A 19,514-nucleotide genomic window follows, 5' to 3' on the forward strand; every position below is an offset into this window, starting at 1 on the left:
TCTTTGTTTTTCTCCTAGATCTCAAAACCCATTTAAGACAAATTCACTTTCTCAAATTTCTCCTTCCTAATTTCCTTCTTGACGCTAAAATTGCCAACCCTCGCCTGCCAACAAGGGAACTTATACAAAAATACTATACTAAGCTTTTATACATCATCCTCTAAAAAAAAAAAAAAACTAATGAAAAATGTTAAAATGCTTGAAATAAACATGTTGGAATAATGGTAGGCTAGTCAATTTTCTTGTTCAAAGTTAGGCAAGTTAGGTTAGTCAAGCAAGTTAGGTAAGTTAGGCAAAATTAGGCTTATGTTCTTTTTCTTCCCTATATATATGTTTCATCTTGTAATTGTTTACATAAAGCAAATATACAAAACCATCTTCAACACTTCTCTCTCATGGCTTAAACCCTAGAACACATGAAACCCTAGCAGGTTCATATTTTATCATGGTATCAGAGCACCATTTCTGGTGACTCTGAATACCCCACCTATCTTCAACGCTTCCGCACCACAACCAACAACATCGTCATCATGAGTGATTCAGGAACCAACACAAAACCATTAGAGATGGCTACTGATCTCTCGAACCCGTTTTTATTACACCCCTCTGATAAACCTGGGAACATCTTGGTAGAGCATTGGTTGTAAAGTCTCTTGAAATTTCGAGTATGCTCTGTGGTTGCAGTTTTGACTGATCTTCCACATCAGAAAAGATTTCTTGAGATTATTGCTGGTGCAATCTTCCATGAGGTCAACCATTCTAGGCATGGCCTCTCATTCAAAATGGGAAAGTCCCAACCACCCGCTCTATCTCCACCACTCGGATCAACCTGGTGCAATCCTCGTACCACAACCATTGGTGGAAGACAACTACAACACATGGGTTTAATACATGAGTATGACCTTAACGGTCAAGAACAAACTTGGTTTTGTTGATGGGACGATCAACAAACCAAGTGAGGATAATTTTGAGGAGCTGCAGCAATGGAATCGCTGCAACAACTTGGTCAAGACATGGCTACTAGGCTCTATGTCAAAGGAGATTTCAGGGAGTGTCATCAACTACAAGGATGCTAGACAAATGTGGACCGATATGTAGGAGAGGTTCTCACATGTGAATATAGTTCAGCTGTTCCATGTTGAGAACGAGATTCATGATTGCGTCCAAAACAATATGAGTGTAAGTTCTTACTTCACTAAACTTAAAAGTTTATGTGATGACGTGATACTTACAGGTAACAATTTGAGAGAAATTGAAGAGACTAAACTCTTCCTTTCCCAACATTTTAAACTAAAGGATTTGGGAAAACTCAAATACTTTTCGGGGATAGAAGTTGCAAGATCTAAACAAGGGATTGCCTTGTGCCAACGCAAATATGCGTTGGAAATACTAGAAGATGCTGGGATCCTTGGTGCGAAGCCCTCACGATTACCAATGGAACCAAACCTGTCCCTTACACAAACTGATGGGACGCTCCTACATGATCCTTCTTCATACAGGGTACTCGTAGGGAGGCTGATTTACTTAACCATCACGCGACCTGACCTGACTTATGTGGTTAATTCATGGACAAGCCACGACAACCACACCTTGAAGCGGTGCAAATAGCTTACATACGGACCTCGAATCAACCTGCAGACTTGTTCGCCAAACCACTAAGCTCGGCACAATTTGAGATCTTAATTAGCAAGTTGGGTGTCATCGACATTCACACTCCAACTTGAGGGGGAGTGTTAAAATGCTTGAAATAAACATGTTGGAATAATGGTAGGCTAGTCAATTTTCTTGTTCAAAGTTAGGCAAGTTAGGTTAGTCAAGCAAGTTAGGTAAGTTAGGCAAAATTAGGCTTATGTTCTTTTTCTTCCCTATATATATGTTTCATCTTGTAATTGTTTCATAAAGCAAATATACAAAACCATCTTCAACACTTCTCTCTCATGGCTTAAACCCTAGAACACATGAAACCCTAGCAGGTTCATATTTTATCAAAAAGGGCTTGAAAATTTTGAGTTTTAACAATAACGACAAAATAAAGGGTAAAATGAATAGTACCAAGATTGACTTTTTAGTGTAAAAATATAATTTTTCGTTAAAATTCCCATAAAAAAAAAATCTAATATCCGACAATAATCTATAACCAGAAAATAAAATAATATACATACATACACACACACACCCATACTTGCTTGCTTCCTTACTTACTGGTTATTACGTAGGGATTTTTCAGTATACTTAGAACAAAGCCTAGTACGCCAAGTGTCCTTATACAAAATGTGAGAATTTTTTTTTTCAACTACTACTTGATAACGAGCTGTGTTCCTAGTAAATTGAAAAATCTTCCCCCAATTAGGTTAACAATGTAGAACGGCAGAAAAATACAATTTTTTTTTGGTCGGTTGAAAAATATAGTTTGTTACGTCTAAAAAAATAGGTTGGCGCCCCAAAAACTCACTCCACCCCACAAAATAGACCGGCCCAAAGTCCACCCCAGTATCTAGGTTGGCCCAGAATGGGCTGAATGCGGAACTGGTCTATTTGACGTTAGCCACGTCTGATTCTTTTTTGTGCGGCTGGCGTGTGGGCGCGCGTTCCAGACTTAAAAAAAAAAAAAAAGTCAGAATCTCACCGTGGGCCACGTGTCCACTTTTTGGGCAGTTGGATTTCAACATTTTTGAAATAAAAATTCTATTCGAAATTAAAAATGAATTTTATTTTTTATTATTTTATAAAAAAATTTAATAATATTTTAATAATAATTAATTATACTGGAGATGCACTTGATTAATTACTGTTCAATCAAGTAAATAACTATTTATTTAAGTGGATTAAATGAACATTAATCATCTCATTTTTTAAGAATGAACTTGCTCTTATATACGCACGCATCTACCCCGAAAAAGTGCAGCTGCGTCTCCACCGCGTCATTAATCCTCTGGTTGTTGGCTAGTCAAAGCTTTTATACTGTGAATCAGTGATCAATACACTGGTTTATTAGCTAGGTTGTTTCCATGCATATTTCAACCCTGGCTATGTCCCACACCAGTTTAGAAGCCATGGATGTAGTGACCTGTTTTGTGCCACTAAAAGTCCCATACCCTCTCTTACCAGCACATAACAATGTGTCAAATGGGGCGAGAGTTTTCAATCAACTTGGAGCCCGGAACAAAACGCCATACGTTCTTGTATAATTGGAGAAGTGTTTTTTTTTTTTTTTTTTTTTTTTTGCAAGTGTCATTTTAATTGTGTAATGACATGTGATGTTCTGCTTCGTATTTTGTTCACATTGAAAAATCTCTTAAATGAAGCCAGTCGTGATGCCACATTTATCTTCTTCGCTTTTGTGAGTTAATGTACTTGAAGTGGTAGTAAGAATAACGAAACCCTAACTCAATTTATTGACAAAAATGGTTTTGTTTGACTTGATCCATATAAGTACAACGTAACAATAAGCGTTTTATTTTAAATCTATAGAATACTAAATGCATTGTCTACACATCGATCATAATTAGCTTGACACTAGTCTTACGTGGAAGTCTCATATTCTTCTTTGTGTCAAATATCATCAAACTAAATTTGCTAGCTTTATATCGATTTTAATTCATTTCAGACATAGTCTATCCTTAATTAAAATTTAAAAGTTAAGAATATTATAATAATTATTTTCATATCTTATTTTCATTTTCAAGTTTTATTTTTTTTAGTTAACACCATCGATCATAAATTCATAAGTAAAAGCAACGTATGTGTTCACAAATGTCAACTACACATATGCACAATATATGCTTATGAAATGTAGATGCCAAGTTCAAATTCATCCATAAGATCTTCATATATTGTTCGTTAAGAAGCTCTTGTGTGTCCCACATGTAATGCCACCTATATCTCACGACCCACCACTAGAATTCGTCTTGACTAATAAAGCAGACTTTTATGTGATAATTTTTTTTTTTTCTTTGTGAAGATAGTTTTTCTGTTGAATGCATTATTTATCATACTTATTCTGCTAAAAGAAAATTTCTGAAAAAAGAAAACAATTTACTGAGGCTCGCTTTTTATTTATTTTTACTATCCGTAATGTTTTTCGAGCAACATATCTTTCTAATATTATAAAACTTTGTTCTCCTTCACGTTGTTGTTTTTTTGTTGGGATTTCACGTTAGTTTAAATCGTATATCTCGTCTCATCGATTTGGTCGGGCAACAAGCACACTCACCAAGAACACTTGCAGGTACCCTCTGTTACTCCACTTCCAGCAATTTCCGTCTCGGTTAAAAAATTGGAGTTAACATTATATTAAAATTAATACAAGTGAAGATTATCGTTAAGTCATAATTGAATCATCATCAGGCAGCAGTGGCATCTCTTAAATGTTAAGGAAATCTATATATACAAAATTTTTATAAATTATATGACATGATTTTTTTTATTAATAATAAATTAATATGTTTATTTTTTATTAATAATATATTATACAATTTGTAATTATAATCTAACAAGTTATTCTATCTATCATTACTCTTTCTTTTCTTTCTGTTTTCTTTTATCTATCACTGTCTATCTAGAACTAGAAGAGGACATAATAATATAGCAGCAGCAGAAGAAGAAGATAAGCTTGTGGGGTTGTAATACGTTGATGGAGGAAATATACAGATTGCAATCAATGGTCGACTACGGGGACACAGGGTTTCAATCGGCGGCGGAGTACGAAGACAGGGCGCCGTTGATGACGCCGGAGAATCTGATCCTTCCGCTGGATTACCGCAGCCTGCTGGTCTCTTCCGGAGCCTTTCGGGAGCACAATCATCACCATCATCAACGGGAGGCGATGTTCGGATCAAACGACTCCGTCTTGTACTCGGCAGCGTCAGAAGCCGCTTCGACAACAATCGTGCAACGCGAGGAGGACGTGCTCGGCGCCATCAAAGCCAGAATCGCGTCGCATCCGACGTACCCTAGGCTCATTCACGCATACATCGAGTGCCAGAAGGTGAACAAATACCTAATTAATTATTATTCAATTAGTATGAAATTTTGTTAATAAGAAGACTTGTGAATGTTTTTATCTTATTTGTAGGTTGGGGCGCCGCCGGAAATCGCGGGTTTCTTGGACGAAATCCGACGAAAAAACGACTTGTACAAGAAGCAGGGAGACTACTCTTGTAATTCTAGTTCGATGTTTTCCTCCACGTGTTTGGGAGCTGATCCCGAGCTCGACGAGTTCATGGTCCCCCCCCTCTCTTTGTTTCTCTTTTTTCTTTTTACTAGATTTTATTGTCTTTTAATTTGAATTTTTTGTTTGTTCTTTCCTGTCTCTCTCCGTTTTATATAGGAAACCTACTGCGACATGTTGGTGAAGTACAAATCAGATCTATCCAGGCCTTTTGATGAAGCCACCACTTTTTTAAGCAAGATCGAAACGCAACTCACCAATCTCTGCACTTCTTCATCATCTGCTCGTGTCTCTTCCTCCGTTAGAATCCTCTCCGGTCAGTCTCTCACTCTCTCTCTCTCTCTCTCTCTCTAATGGTGCACGATAGCGTTAGATTTGGCTTATGTTAGCATAATCTTATTTCCAGTACTAGTACACGAAGTATAACAGCCATTGGTTTCCTAGTCGAGCCCTCTGGTATCATGGTCTATCTATCTCGCTCTCTCTTATGATGATTATGCGAGCGGCCCACTTACTGAGAACTATGAAAACATATAGATGCTCGCAGAATTACGGACGTTTTTTATCAGATATATGTGCGTGTTTGTGTGGCAGTAATCATACAAACAAACACCTAGCTAGCCACAAAAACCCTAGTACCTCTACAAGGGAAAGAGACCCTTTCGTCTTATACATATATTTTCAATCCTAGGCTTGCTAGCTGTTCTTCGGAATTCTAATCTGGAAACGGTTCATTGTTATATCTTATCATCGCCTGTCTTCCCCCCCCCCCTCTCTCTCTCTCTCCACACATTTTGTGCCTGTATATGTTTCTAAATCCACCCTGGTTGTTTGTTGCTTGTTGTGTTAGTTTTCCACCCAAAGACGCCATATAAACCAGCTAAATCTATTCTTTTTTGTTTCAAAGATTCTGACTTTGACGTTTCAGAGATTTGTAGTCTCATGAGACTCCAATAGTTGTTTGATTGTGTCGTTCATTGTCCATTCAAATGTTTCTGTTTTGTAAGATATCGTCCTTCTTAACTTAGTCCTTTTTCACTTGCTCATAATCTATATCAATCCCTAACCATGTTTCTTATTTTTACTTTTCATTCTGTGACATGTTAAGTTTTTCAAATTGAAACTCATGTATTCTGGACTGTCAACTTCATAGCATAAGCTAGAAATTAGAGATCTTGATTGATATTTACTTGGTCTAGTGCATGCATGTTAATGTTAAGTTGGATGATCTTGTTAAGATCATCCATATTACAATCAATACATAAATTTGTATATATTTATCTATTTATGGGTGTTTCATTTTCTGAATATAATTAAAGTGATCAAACAAATTTGGTGGCAAATGTGCACCGAATAGCTCAGTTTATTTTAAAAAACAGAAGAAGAGTCCTCGCAGTTTTTGTTTTGGGGGCTCACACACCCTTGTTAATAGTGTGTATTTATTGATTTTCTTCCATTCATTCGAACCGATAATTCAAAAATTAAGAAAAATTAAAAATGGTAAAAATAGATACGTGAATATCATCTCTCACGTTTTTGTTGTCATTGTTGAGCAAGCATGTTGCGGAACCAGATTTAGTGTAAGACCACACAACTGATATCTTAATCAGTCAGTTTCCTTTATTTTGGAGTGGATATGCAGGCATGTCAAATAATGATGTGTAGTCAGGTTCCTTTATTGATTCTCAAGTTCCAATACTGCATGAATAGTAATTGGCTTGTATTGTATGCAGCGAAACTTGGAAAAGGATTATTACGGGATCCTAGGGATCTTGTAATCGTGTTCATTTATCGTACATCGTGTGATCAGTATTCGTTAAGAATTATATATATTTAATTTTAAATTTTAAATTTAAAATAATTTTTAATCACACGATGTACTATAAAGGGGCACGATTACGGGATCTCTAGAATGAGATTTTTTAAGTGCCGATAACATTTTTTTTTTTAATATTAGAATCAAATCTATCTGTACTTCCCTAGGCCATGATCATTAGAAAGAAAAGTGAATTAACTAGCTAGCTTATCTAGGAATTTTACTAATCACGTGAGTGCATATCATACACTGTCGTCTGAATTACATTTGTCTAAAGAAATGATTTATTCGCATCTTTTTTAACCTCTTGCTCACTCTTTCTCTTGTTAAGTTATTGAAGTGAGCAAAATGTATAAAAGAGTACATAAATCGCTCATCTTGTTGATAATAACGAAGAATTCCTTTTGTTACTCCGTTACTTATTTGAGCAAAGATTTGTGCATTTAAGCATCTCAATCAGAGTAAAGTCGTCGTTACTTACTTTTGCACGAGCCTGGAGCTTGTGCCCCCGGAATGTGAGTAGTAGGCCTTAGACATTTAAAAAGGGTGGTGGATTATTAGATTAATCTGTATCTGTGGTGAAGTGTCATCGTAATCTTGTAGGTTATGGTTGGCGACTATTTTATTTTTTATTTTTATGGAAGTACATAATACCTTTTTCAGCGATGTGGTTTCATATCTAATTGGTCTCCTGCTCTCACTAGTGCATCGGTAGATTCTTTAACTAATTATCCGAAAGAAAAGGTAGAGGAGAACATTTTTCAGCATGCGACCATGGCAGAAGTCCAGTTGGACAAAAACATAATATTGGCATATATTCACGTGCTTTCATGGCTTATCTTGTTGGCTCGTGCATTTGTAAAAGTCTTGTTTAGTTCTTTTTCAAGATTATATGATTAATTAGTTCTTTTTAAATGTTATCTTAAAGTTTTTCCGTGCTCTTTGAACATCTTTTAACAAAATACCATATACTTTGAAATTTTCAAATATATGCTATGAGGATCAATCGATCAATGATTCATTTATTCAGTTGAAAGTTCTTTAGAGCTGCATTGCTCCACTTAAAGAAGTGTTCGATCCTGTGGAACTTTGTATGATAAATCATGTTCCAAGTACTTGTGCTGTTTTCAACTTTTTATTGATTTGAAGTGTTTAGCTCATTTGCCAAGTAAAATATATAGATCTTTGCATATAACGTCTAGTAGCCATAGAATATTGCTGATTTGTTGTACTATGGAATAGGCCTATGATACGAATCTTTATTTATTTGTTTGGTGCTTGTGGCATTAAAGCAAGGCTTGTCATCGTGCTATGTTCATTCATAGCACATTTCCTGAGGTAGCTATATGCCGGTAACATGTGACATTGTTGCTATATATATGATACAGAGCATAATTTCGATATCTGAGTTGCATGTTCTCGTTATGCCAACGACTCTTTTCACACATTAATGTAAGAGAGAATGACACAATCAAACTATGGTGTTCCAAACTTCCAATTGCATGTTCTCATTGTGTCACCGTCTCCTCAAACATAGCATGAAACGAGAGTGACACAATCTAGAGTTTTATTTGCTATGCCTTTTCTTTTTTATATGCATGTCTTCGTTTTTGTTGTTGTATGCTGCCAAATTTTACTCGATAATGCAAGAGTGAAATACTAGATGGTCGAGAGTACAAGGTCTTACCCGGTGGAAAATTGAATGTAACTTGGATGATAGGTTAGTCTATCCAAACCTAACAGAACACGTTTAATTTCTAATATTTTGTTTGTTTATCTGGTAAAATGACGAGGAACTGGATAATAAATATTACTGCTACTGCTACAACTGCATATGGAAGAAGGAAGATAACTTTATGCTAAACCCCGGGTCTAGCGGGTGTTCGAAGTTTACTCCACACATATTCCCATGTACTCCCGCACTCTACGCTGAGAGGAGCTTTTATGTCTCTCTCTCTCTCTCTCTCTCTCTCTCTCTCTCTCTCTCCCTCTCGGGTTTCCGGCCAGTACTGCTACCTGTGCTTAAATGCTTGTCATTTCGTTGGACATCCTCTTCTGTAGTGTCATTATTGCTTCATACGTGTCTGCTCACTACACGTACTTCTGCGTTGCAGCGGGGTCCCCTAAATGGAGTCCTGTTCTCTCCGCTTCATCAAACCCTATCACCTTCAAACTTTTTTTTTAACTTCCCAGGGGCAGTAACGTTTTAGGAGGGATGTATTCGTCGAAATACGGTGGCCTTGGCGTCTTAAAATACTACTATCACGCAGAGTTTTATAATTGGCTTGTGCAAATTGCCAAGAATGCCATGAAGATTGTGCACCCGTTTCATAAACATCTTGCCCCAAGAGCAGAGGGCTTGCTGGATGGCTAAAAATTAAGATTTCATGTGATCTAATATCAGTATATATGATTTTGATTTTCTGTTTATATGTCTTGGGTTTGAATTTTTTTATTTTTAATTATTGTAATAGTTTTACACTCTTATTTCTTATTAACAAAAATAATAAAAAAAAATCTAAAAATTAAGAAGTGTGGACGTCCAAGAAGATGTAATTTACATACAAAGTACCAGTAGAAATAGGAAACCTAATAATGTAATACCTGGGCATCTTTTAGGGTTTTTTTTTTTTTTTGTTTTTAAGAAAACCTTTTAGGGTTTGCCTCTGGTGAAAGTTCGCCATTGTCACCGACCTGCCCACTTACTAAGACGTGCACGGTGCTGATGTGCTGTGTCGTATGTGTGTCAGTTCCGATTTGATTGAAGGACCCGTCAGTCTTGTCCATTCTGAGTCTCTGACGTTGTTGTCTCTCCTTTCCTCGAAGTCTTAGTCGAGCTGACAAAAGAGACTGTTTTCGGTATTTCGGTGTACCGGCTAACAATGCAACCCACAGGCTCTGGGATAGAAAGAATGGCACCCTATAATGCCCTTGAAAACTAGTTCATGGTGTGGGACCCTTGCTCTTCCGGTCGCTTTTTACTTTTAATTTTATCGGAAATATGAAGGAGAAACACGTCAGTGTCATGGTACACTGCAAGTGGACTATACTACGTGTAAGTTTTCTTCACATACAGTTGCATACAATAGACATTAGTTTTCACGGTGATAAAATACATGTGCTATGTATAAGTTGCTCTCAATCTTTAGTCACCAAATGCAAGTCCGACAATCACCTTTAGATAGTTAGCTTGAGATTTCATAACTGTAGGGCGTGTGCTTCAGTGTAAACTTGAAAACTTTATCCCATTCGGGAAAATTGCCAATCATACAGACAGGAATTTTGACATGAGAACACAGAAATCATGAATGCTTAATTAGCACATAGTTATTATGCATTGAAATTGTCCAGGCGTAAAAGTCTACTACTGTGTTTTTATCTTTCCCCAAGATGTGAGTTTAGTACAACTCTCCGAGAAGAAAATAGTATTGACTAGGGTAGCTGTATTATATTGCACCCTATTGGTATTGAAATGGATTTAAAGGTTTAATTGTATAAGCTGATGGACAATGTTGGTGATTAGATGAAGGTGGTGGTATGTCATCGGATGAGGATTTCAGCGGAGGCGAAATAGATGTGCAGGAAGCTCAACAAAGAGGTGAAGATCGAGATCTCAAGGATCGGCTTATGCGTAGGTTTGGCAGTCATCTCGGAACCTTGAAGCTCGAATTCTCCAAGAAGAAGAAGATAGGAAAGCTGCCGAAAGAAGCAAGGCAAACGTTACTTGATTGGTGGAGTGTTCATTATAAATGGCCATATCCAACGGTACTTAAACCTTTCTTCTCGCGTTATAACACGTAGTTTAATAACTCCACATAACGATACTGTCACACCTCAATATTTTTCATATATTCGCCTAATGACATTGTTTGATAATCACAGTGGTTTCCTTTTCTTCCTTTGCTCTAATTTCATTCAGGAGGCTGATAAGATTGCGCTAGCGGAATCTACGGGGCTGGATCAGAGGCAAATTAACAACTGGTTTATAAATCAGCGTAAGCGTCATTGGAGACCATCGGAGAACATGCAGTTGGCGGTGATGGATGATCTTACTGGACCATTCTTTACAGATGAATGAGGTGCATGCATGTACATTCTCTCAAATGCTTAATAAAACTTCTGTCCTGGTAATTTATATGTGCATGATCTGGAAAACGCAAACGTTACTGACATTCGTCAATCAATTTACCCCATCTCTAAGATGATTAGGGGGAATGTGATTGTAATTTGCTTTAATGTTATACTCTATGGAATTTGACCACGGTTGATAACGAATGAAGTGCTTACATGCCCTTGCTATCACTTGCAAATGATCCAGCCTCGCACCGACTTTTACCCTAACTAGTTTGACAACATATGATTTCTTCCTTTTCCTAATGAGTTTTCCCCTAATAAAAGCAAATTTTTGCCAAATCAAGTTCACTGGAATAGTGTACTCATTCTTCTGCACTTGAGTATGAATTTTTGTACTTGTAATTTAGATAAATTTAATGTAGTATATTACTTGTATTAAAGGAAAAAACATAATCAGTATGCCCCAAAATATGAGTGCTATAATCAACTAAGAAAAGTGATTAAAACCATTTACATTTTGGTTAGATTCATTTCTCTTCCAAATATTGGTAGAGGTAATGAGATCGAATATTCATTTTTGATTTAAAAAAAAAACACGTGAAACATGTTTGCTTATATAAAATGAGTATTGAAGTGATTTTGATTGTTGAATTTCTAAGTGTTTACGAACTCATGAAATTAAAAAATTGTAGGTTTCGCATAACAATTCACATCCTTCCAAACATTAAGTAAACATATTGTGAAATCTGTAATGTAACATAATGTTGAAATGTTCTACATCGATCGTATCAATAAGAAAAGAAGAGTTTAAATATCCTAATCTTATTCCAACTAATACCGAGACATTTTGTGATAAAACCCCACATCTAATGGATTGTGCAGGTGGTAATTACCAAGTTGGGGACAATATCGATGTTGTTGGAAGTGGACATTTGACCCATTTCTCTGATAATTTTACACGTAATAGTTCAAGAATCAAGAATCAAATCAATTAGAAAGTCTGATTGGTCATATCTCCTTTCCTTTCCCTCTTTTTTTTTTTTTTTTTTTTTGTCAATTATCTGATTCATGACTTCCCCATTCAAATAAGTAGGCACGCTATAAAAATTTGAAGATCGAAGTAATTTCTCACCATGTAAAACCAGACCCAAACTGAATTATATAATCGATTATGCTTAAAATCTGAGGCCATGCATCACTATTGGGCTAGACTGAGATGGCTTACCTACATTGGGCTTACTTTAGAACCGACGACCCGTAATTCACCGGAATCGGGCCCCCTTATCCGATCACTGATCTCAGAAAAACGGGTGTATCTGTGTTTCAGTAACTGACATGGCTTCGCTTCGGCTTCAACTTCCATTCTCTGCCGGTCCATGCCTACCCAATTCCCGGTTCAGACGCAGTCGGGTCCGGTCCTCCACCGAACGCCAGGCGCTCTTCAACCGCATTGCCCCTGTCTACGATAACGTTCGATTTTTTTTTTCTTCAGTTGCAGTGTCACTTTTTCTTTGATTGTTAATAATGAATCTGTCTAAATATTTATCTTCCGTTTTTATTTTTGGAATAATTCTTAGTTAAATGATTTGTTGAGCTTGGGTCAACATCGAATATGGAAAAGAATGGCAGTTTCGTGGAGCGGGTAAAAATTAACTGACTATTTTTTTGCTTTATTTTTGGTGGAACATATTTGGGTCTCTGAATTTCAAGTTTTTGAATGTTGGGTTGCAGAGCAAAAATGGGGGAGAGTGTGTTGGATTTGTGCTGTGGAAGTGGGGATTTAGCGTTTCTCTTGTCCGAGAAAGTTGGGTCCAATGGCAAGGTTCGGTCTTTGATGTAATTTGCTTAAAGATTGGTAATTTAATTTGAATATGAGCTGATGTTTGTGATTGGGATTGTAAAATCTGGCTACATTGGCAGGTGATTGGTCTTGATTTCTCGAAGGAGCAGTTGTCAGTTGCTTCGTCGCGGCAAAAGTTGAAGTCGAAGGCCTGCTACTTGAACATTGAGTGAGCACTGGTAAATCTAGTGGTCGATCAACTAAAAATGTTTGAAATTTAACCCGGGGTTTTGAAAATGTTTTATCCTTTTCACCTCGTTTGTTTTAGGCCAAGCACTTTGAGTAGATACTGAATTACTAATCAGCATTACATTAATGTGAATAATCGATCATGTTATGCGTTGCATCTTGTTAGGTGGGTTGAAGGTGATGCAACTGAATTGCCGTTTTCTGACGGTCACTTTGATGCCATCACTATGGGTTATGGGCTAAGAAATGTAGTAGACAAACACAAGGCCATGGTGGAAATTTTTAGAGTTTTGAAAGCAGGTTCCATTCCCTCTCTCTCTTTTTCGCTTGATGACGTTGTAGTTCTATGTAGGTCAGTTTTTCTCATTTTTGCTTGGCATCACAGGCTCAAGGGTATCGATCCTTGACTTCAACAAAAGCACCAATCCAGTTGTTTCATCAATTCAGGTACTCATAACCAGATACAATAAGTTTTTGTCTTCTAACGCATGGACCAATTTGACCATTCTATGTTTATTTTGGCAATCAAGTGCTGAATGCTTCATGATTCAACTTTTGCTAGGACTTGATGATTGACAATGTTGTTGTCCCCGTGGCATCTGGTTTTGGACTTGAGGAGGATTACAAGTACTTAAAAAGTTCAATCAGGGAATTCCTGACAGGTGCATTTTCCTTGCTCTTTATTTTTATGGCATCTGCACCTCATGATGTTTTAATCTGTTTAAGCTATCTTTGTACTGCTGTGTTTATACACAGTATAAACAGAGTATCTTCAAATTTTGTGAGCTCCTGGGAATTGTTCTGTTTGGAGGCCTTTAGGCATAGGCTTAATAAGTGATCAAGTGGAGTGGTTAAACGGATAACAGGGTACTAGTTTGTTGATTAAAATATTTCTGTGAACACAGGGGACGAGTTGGAGAAGCTGGCTTTAGATGTAGGTTTTTCCAATGCCAAATATTATGAGATTGGTGGAAGCCTCATGGGGAACTTAGTAGCCACCCGATAGGTTGGTTCATGTATGCTATTTTCAAATTGTGTCTTGTTGAACACAAAATATGTGCCTTCGGGAAATAAGAAAGATGTTGTGGCTCAAACATTTCTTTTCATTTGTTCTCTCACAGTTCTGAATATCAGTCTTTAAGAGCATGTCTCAAGATCAATTTTACTTCTACAAATGACAACGAAAATATTGCTCATACTGTCTGGCTCTGAAAACTGAGAAAAAAAAATATTGCTTTCTCTTGAAGTCTCACTCAACCATTCTCACAATTTCTACAAATCCTCGAATGCCATTTTGTACTTTCTCTCAATTAGTCAAAATTGGCCTTGTCATTAGATGTGCCCTCTGACTGAGCTGAGCAGGGCTGAGGTGCAGCCTGAGATTCCTCGGCTCCTTCAGAGGAAAACTAAGTGCTTGCAATCCTTGGAAATATGTGAAACCTTTCGTTTTCATTGTGTTGTGATTACCTAGGATAGAAAGAACTATGTGAAACACTCGCAACTGAAGAAGCACCGTCTGCATTTAGAGGGTAACATTGGTCGTCACCTTTGTCATTGAGTTCCATGGTCTTTTCATCTATAAAAGGTGGATTGGCAGGTGGAGGAAGGTCCAGCTCCTTCTTTGTTAGCATCTGCAGCGCCTTGGACATTGTTGGTCGTAAAGAGGGACTCTCTTGGGTGCATAGAAGTCCTATCTGGACCACTCTGAATATCTCATCCTTAAAGTTGTCATGGAAATTTTGCAACATTAAGTTTGGGTCGTATAGTTCCTCTACAGTCCCTGCTTGAAAGTACTTCCAGGTCTGTTCGGACAAAAAGCACAGGAACAAGAACTAAGGATGAGGATCTACTTTATACTGCAAATTCGAAGTTCAAATTGTTTTGTGAATGGAAAAAAGGAAGAATTTATTGGGAAATTTACAATTATAACAATGCCGTCTGAGTACTCTGCAGATGTGCTCCTGTTGTTCTGTCTTCCAGTGATGATTTCCAATATAAGCACTCCGAAGCTGTAGACATCTGCCTTTTCTGTCAACTGGCCATGAGCTAGGTATTCAGGAGCCATATATCCCCTGAGGTTAATTACAAATACCGGTAAGCTTACATTTTTGGAGTGTACTTCGTTTATCTTCACTAAAACAACCTGAAATTTTACTATAAATAAGCTTACAATGTTCCTGCAATGGCTGTGCTGATGTGACTCTTATCTTCCTCGAAAGACCTGGCCAACCCAAAATCTGCAATTTTAGCACGAAGCCTTGAATCCAAAAGGATGTTGCTGGCCTTTATGTCTCTGTGAATAATCCTTGTTGTCGAGTTGTCATGAAGGTAGACTAAACCTTCTGCTGTCCCAACAATGATCTCATATCTCCTCTCCCAGTTAAGTGTTTTAGCCCTTTCTTGATCTGTTGAAATTTGTCGAAAACATTGAGAGAAGTTCAGAAGCATGCATGGCATATCACCAGTTAGGATTTGTATAAATCAACGTAAATCTATGAAATTACCGAAGATGAAGCGGTCTAGACTTCTGTTTGGTAGGTATTCATAGACGAGAAGGCTTTCAGGTCCTGCGCAACTGCAACCCAACAACCTGACCAAGTTTTTGTGTTCGACGCTGCTTATAATGTTGATTTCGTTATAGAAATCTGCTGCTCTGTGCCTGTTGTTGAAGAAAAGCCTCTTCACTGCAATCTCTCTCCCATCAGCCAGAACTCCCTGCTAGGATAAAACCTGTTAGTTTCTGAGATAGAGAGGCATCGGACGTACAAGACAAACAAAAGACGAGGAGATAAACTACTTTGTAAACAGTTCCGAAACCTCCTTGCCCAAGCTTGTTGACAATGTCAAAAGACCCTGTGGCCTTTTCAATTGTTGAGTACTTGAAGTTTAAGCTCCTGTCGTTTAGGGTTTTCGCCCACTTTTCTGCATCATTTGTTCCTGCAAAACTCCGAAAAGCTTTTGGTGGTCGGTAATCTTTTACGAGTGAAATTCTATTTCGTCCATTGTAGACGTTATTAAATTTGCACCATTGATGAAGCAATGCAATAACTAAGTACAATCTGGTTGCATTGCAGAGTTTCTACAAGCTTTTTACCTCTTCTTTTCTTTTGTATATATCTGTTTTTCCAGATATAAAATCCAATGGCTGCTCCAACTACTAAAACCACCAAGGAGCTGATAACTGAAACTACGATGACAATTACGGTACCTGCAACAAAGTTTAGAAGATTAGGTGAGCGAAACTACACACCGGGCTCAATCTCGAGCTACCAAAGCAGCCTACCCTCCACCCGCTCAAACCGATAAGAGGAAACCTATGTTAAAGAAAAGGGGTGGAGTTTCATTTACCTCTGGAACTCCCATTTCCCATTTCCTTGTTGAGAAAATCTGTGTCCGAATACCTCATGAAGCACCCGGTGTACAATGCACGCCCCTCGGACCAAGGCAAGCATCCCAACATTGACGCAGATGCATTCTCTAAACACCGTCTGCAAGAGCTCTCATCCAAAGTTCTCCAGCAATCCGCCAACACGTAAGCCGATTGGTTCGCTGTTCCACTGACACTCACCTCACCCCTTGCATAGCCTCGTTTACTTGGTGCAGACTCAACCGCACGCCTCACAACCTCCCTTGCTGATTCTCCGAACGCTGAACTCTTCCTTGTCGTGTTCCCACACACAACCCTGTCCTCCGATCCTCTAAACTCCTCGTAAAAGCTGTAGTTTTCGGACCTCATGAAGCAACCGTCGAGGTAAATCCGACCCCCATTGTAAGGAAAACATTGGGGAAGCACTGTACGCGCCTCAGCATAGCATAACACACAGTCTAGAAGAGAAAGATCTCCGTAGCATTGAGCTAGGCCATAGTTTGTATCAGGGCCCGAACCGGTTACTGCCACGCCAAAGCCAGAAGTTCGCATTTGTTCGCTGATGTTTTCCATCGTGCTGACAAAATTCGGAACAAAAACGGTTGTGTTGTGCTCAGGTTGGTTGCCGCACATTATTTCGACCGTCTTCGTTCTTGGATCTCCGGCAGCCATTCCTAGTAACAGCAGGATCTTCAGGAGAAGTAAGTTTTGGGAAAGAGCTGAAAGATTGCATTTCTTCATTTTTTTTGGGATGAATTGGAACTTTGGTTTAATTTGCAGCTGCCTCCATCCAAATTTATATGAAGGAATGTTGTGGAAGATTTAAGGATTGCTGGCAATTGGGCAAATGGGAATTAGGAGTGTAGCTATTACAGAAGAACAGACGGCATAAAAGTAGCAATGCAGAATTAGACACCGTCCCTTAAAGTTGGAGGCTTTGAGGAGGTGGTTGGTTTATATTGCTGGGTTTACATCTCAAAGTCAAAAGGGCAGGTCTTGGATTTTGGGTTCTTATCTGTTGCAGGGATTGCAGCCCCGAGTTTTCTTTGGGTTCACACTTTCACAGTCAACTTAAACAAGAAACGTTTCTTTGATCAGCCTTCTGAAACCGGAGAGAGACTTCCCTACACTATTGTGATGTCATAGATACAGTGTCACGTCGAGACGATGCACATGGCATTATAATATTTATATGAAACAACACACATTGCATTAAATCATTGATTCAAATGGAATCCTAAAGTGTAGGCGAGTTTATAGGTGGAAATTGGACGACTTTTATGGCATAAATATTAACGCTATGATAATATTTTATGTCAATAATAAAATATATTGTAAATTTCTCTTGACATGATAAAAATATCACTACCGTTGATACAATGTCATGTCGAGACGATACACATGGCTTTTGCATGAAATCTACACAACAAACTGGGACATGAGGCTAGGACAGCTCGGAACAGAATAATGAGAAGGGTCCCACAAGGGCTCCACAAGCATTCCCAGTTTGGAGAAAGTTTTCAATGACATGAGAACACGGAGTGGTATACCAAATGTCATAATACAATTAATTGAATTTTTTTTCTTCAAGTTTCCAATCAATCTTGTACTCCAACCATACTGAATAATCTCTCCCCAGTTTGGACCCCACAGTTCGGATTGAATGTGATAGTAAAAGGTCGGCATTGAATTATAGAGGGAGGGAGGGAGGAAGGAGGAGTGATTCCCTGAACTAAACCACATAAATATCCAACCATATAAGATCCCACCCAATCCCCACCATGGTCCCATGACCTCCAGCCAGCCCGCCATGGCCATTTGCCACTTGCCACCAGCAGCTCACGTTAAACGTCTAAACTGCTGACGTTATATTATTGTATACTGGTCCCCGGTGATGACTCAAATCAAGATGTTAACTTGTTAAGCAGCTAGCTTAACATTAGCTTAATATCAATACTGTGACAATGGTATCAAGATGTTAACTTATTAAAAGTCTAAACTGCTGACGTTATATTATTATATACTAGATCCGTTTTTTATTCAGTGGCAATGGTATTAACATATTACCAATGACATATCGTTGATCCATTCAGATCAACTTGCTTGAGAAAGTGAGAGCAGACTCAGCAGAGCAAGTCACCAATACAGGCACGCTGGTAAATCCAAAACTAAAAGGACTTCTCGCCAAGTCCATATTAGCTGCAGGAATACACAGAATCATGGCAGAATGTTTAGGAGCTATATCCTTACCCTAAATAAAGATATGATTACTCGCAGGATATATATATATATATATATATAGACACACTAAACTGCCAAAGAATTCGTAGACAAAAAATGAACTACAGAAGTTGTAGACGAAGTTTTGAGTGCGTGGAAATTGGTTTTTTTTCGTAAAACATGAGACCTATAAATATATATGTACGCGTACCTTTTGTTTTTGCATTAGATGACTGAAACTATGAGTTCCTGCAGGTGAGATGAGAAGCTTAATCGAGGCCTTCTGGCTTTTGGCTTCTGCTGTTGTGAAATGAAGCTAGATAAAGAGAGAGAAGCCAATTCGAATACGTTGAGAAGTCAAAGTGAGCTAGGGCTGTACTGGAAAAGTTTTCTCTTTGCTTCAACTTCAAACTATAAATCGAAAGAATGAGGGAGGAGCAGTGGAAACCACGCGGTGTTGGCCCAAAAATCCAACAGCTCTCTCTCTCTCTCTCTCTCTCTCTCTCTCTCTCTCTCTCTCTCTCTCTCTCTCTCTCTCTATATATATATATATATATATATATATGTATATCTCGGACCAGGATCCTCTCCTAATCTAAGGATGAAGATCCTCATGACTAAGGGATGTGGGCCGTTAGATGAAAATCCAACGGTTACAAATAGGGGGTCCCTTTAAAGTTATAATAATTATAACCGTTAGATTTTCATCCAACGGCCCACATCTCTTAGTCATGAGAATCATGATCCTTAGATTAGGAGAGGATCCTGATCCGTATATCTCTATATATATATTATACAAACAACTATTATACAGGAAAGTGTTATTGGCACTCCAAAA

At 38.0% G+C, this 19,514-nt stretch overlaps 3 protein-coding genes across 3 annotated transcripts; 2 read left to right on the forward strand and 1 right to left on the reverse strand.

Annotated features, from left to right (window-relative positions):
* The first annotated feature begins 4,522 nt into the window (after positions 1–4,522).
* Positions 4,523–11,288, forward strand: LOC137732368 (homeobox protein knotted-1-like 6). Its single transcript, XM_068471679.1, has 5 exons — positions 4,523–4,987; positions 5,075–5,224; positions 5,330–5,486; positions 10,510–10,751; positions 10,906–11,288. Exons 1-5 carry the CDS (start codon positions 4,634–4,636, stop codon positions 11,062–11,064), a joined length of 1,062 nt encoding a protein of 353 aa, XP_068327780.1. The 5' UTR covers positions 4,523–4,633; the 3' UTR covers positions 11,065–11,288.
* Positions 11,289–12,366: 1,078 nt separating this feature from the next.
* On the forward strand, positions 12,367–14,185 carry LOC137731599 (2-phytyl-1,4-beta-naphthoquinone methyltransferase, chloroplastic-like). Its single transcript, XM_068470755.1, has 8 exons — positions 12,367–12,530; positions 12,638–12,702; positions 12,792–12,882; positions 12,981–13,069; positions 13,256–13,389; positions 13,475–13,536; positions 13,652–13,751; positions 13,995–14,185. Exons 1-8 carry the CDS (start codon positions 12,396–12,398, stop codon positions 14,093–14,095), a joined length of 777 nt encoding a protein of 258 aa, XP_068326856.1. The 5' UTR covers positions 12,367–12,395; the 3' UTR covers positions 14,096–14,185.
* A 138-nt stretch (positions 14,186–14,323) lies between these two features.
* On the reverse strand, positions 14,324–17,355 carry LOC137731598 (cysteine-rich receptor-like protein kinase 2). Its single transcript, XM_068470754.1, has 7 exons — positions 16,438–17,355; positions 16,184–16,297; positions 15,887–16,026; positions 15,594–15,804; positions 15,260–15,494; positions 15,011–15,161; positions 14,324–14,891 (listed from the first exon to the last, which is right to left on the reverse strand). Exons 1-7 carry the CDS (start codon positions 17,195–17,197, stop codon positions 14,553–14,555), a joined length of 1,950 nt encoding a protein of 649 aa, XP_068326855.1. The 5' UTR covers positions 17,198–17,355; the 3' UTR covers positions 14,324–14,552.
* Between the last annotated feature and the right edge of the window lie 2,159 nt (positions 17,356–19,514).

Source organism: Pyrus communis, chromosome 4 (assembly GCF_963583255.1).
Source record: "Pyrus communis chromosome 4, drPyrComm1.1, whole genome shotgun sequence".
Taxonomy (NCBI): Eukaryota; Viridiplantae; Streptophyta; class Magnoliopsida; order Rosales; family Rosaceae; genus Pyrus; species Pyrus communis.

Excerpts from the sequence above, each read along its gene's own strand:
- LOC137732368 (XM_068471679.1), top strand. The coding sequence starts at position 4,634 with ATGGAGGAAATATACAGATTGCAATCAATGGTCGACTACGGGGACACA. Across the intron at positions 4,988-5,074 it reads CATACATCGAGTGCCAGAAG|GTTGGGGCGCCGCCGGAAAT; the intron begins GTGAACAAATAC and ends TCTTATTTGTAG. Across the intron at positions 5,487-10,509 it reads CTCCGTTAGAATCCTCTCCG|ATGAAGGTGGTGGTATGTCA; the intron begins GTCAGTCTCTCA and ends GTTGGTGATTAG.
- LOC137731599 (XM_068470755.1), top strand. The coding sequence starts at position 12,396 with ATGGCTTCGCTTCGGCTTCAACTTCCATTCTCTGCCGGTCCATGCCTA. Across the intron at positions 13,537-13,651 it reads CAGTTGTTTCATCAATTCAG|GACTTGATGATTGACAATGT; the intron begins GTACTCATAACC and ends AACTTTTGCTAG. Across the intron at positions 13,752-13,994 it reads AATCAGGGAATTCCTGACAG|GGGACGAGTTGGAGAAGCTG; the intron begins GTGCATTTTCCT and ends CTGTGAACACAG.
- LOC137731598 (XM_068470754.1), bottom strand. The coding sequence starts at position 17,197 with ATGAAGAAATGCAATCTTTCAGCTCTTTCCCAAAACTTACTTCTCCTG. Across the intron at positions 16,298-16,437 it reads GGGAAATGGGAGTTCCAGAG|GTACCGTAATTGTCATCGTA; the intron begins GTAAATGAAACT and ends ACTTTGTTGCAG. Across the intron at positions 15,495-15,593 it reads TCTAGACCGCTTCATCTTCG|ATCAAGAAAGGGCTAAAACA; the intron begins GTAATTTCATAG and ends AAATTTCAACAG.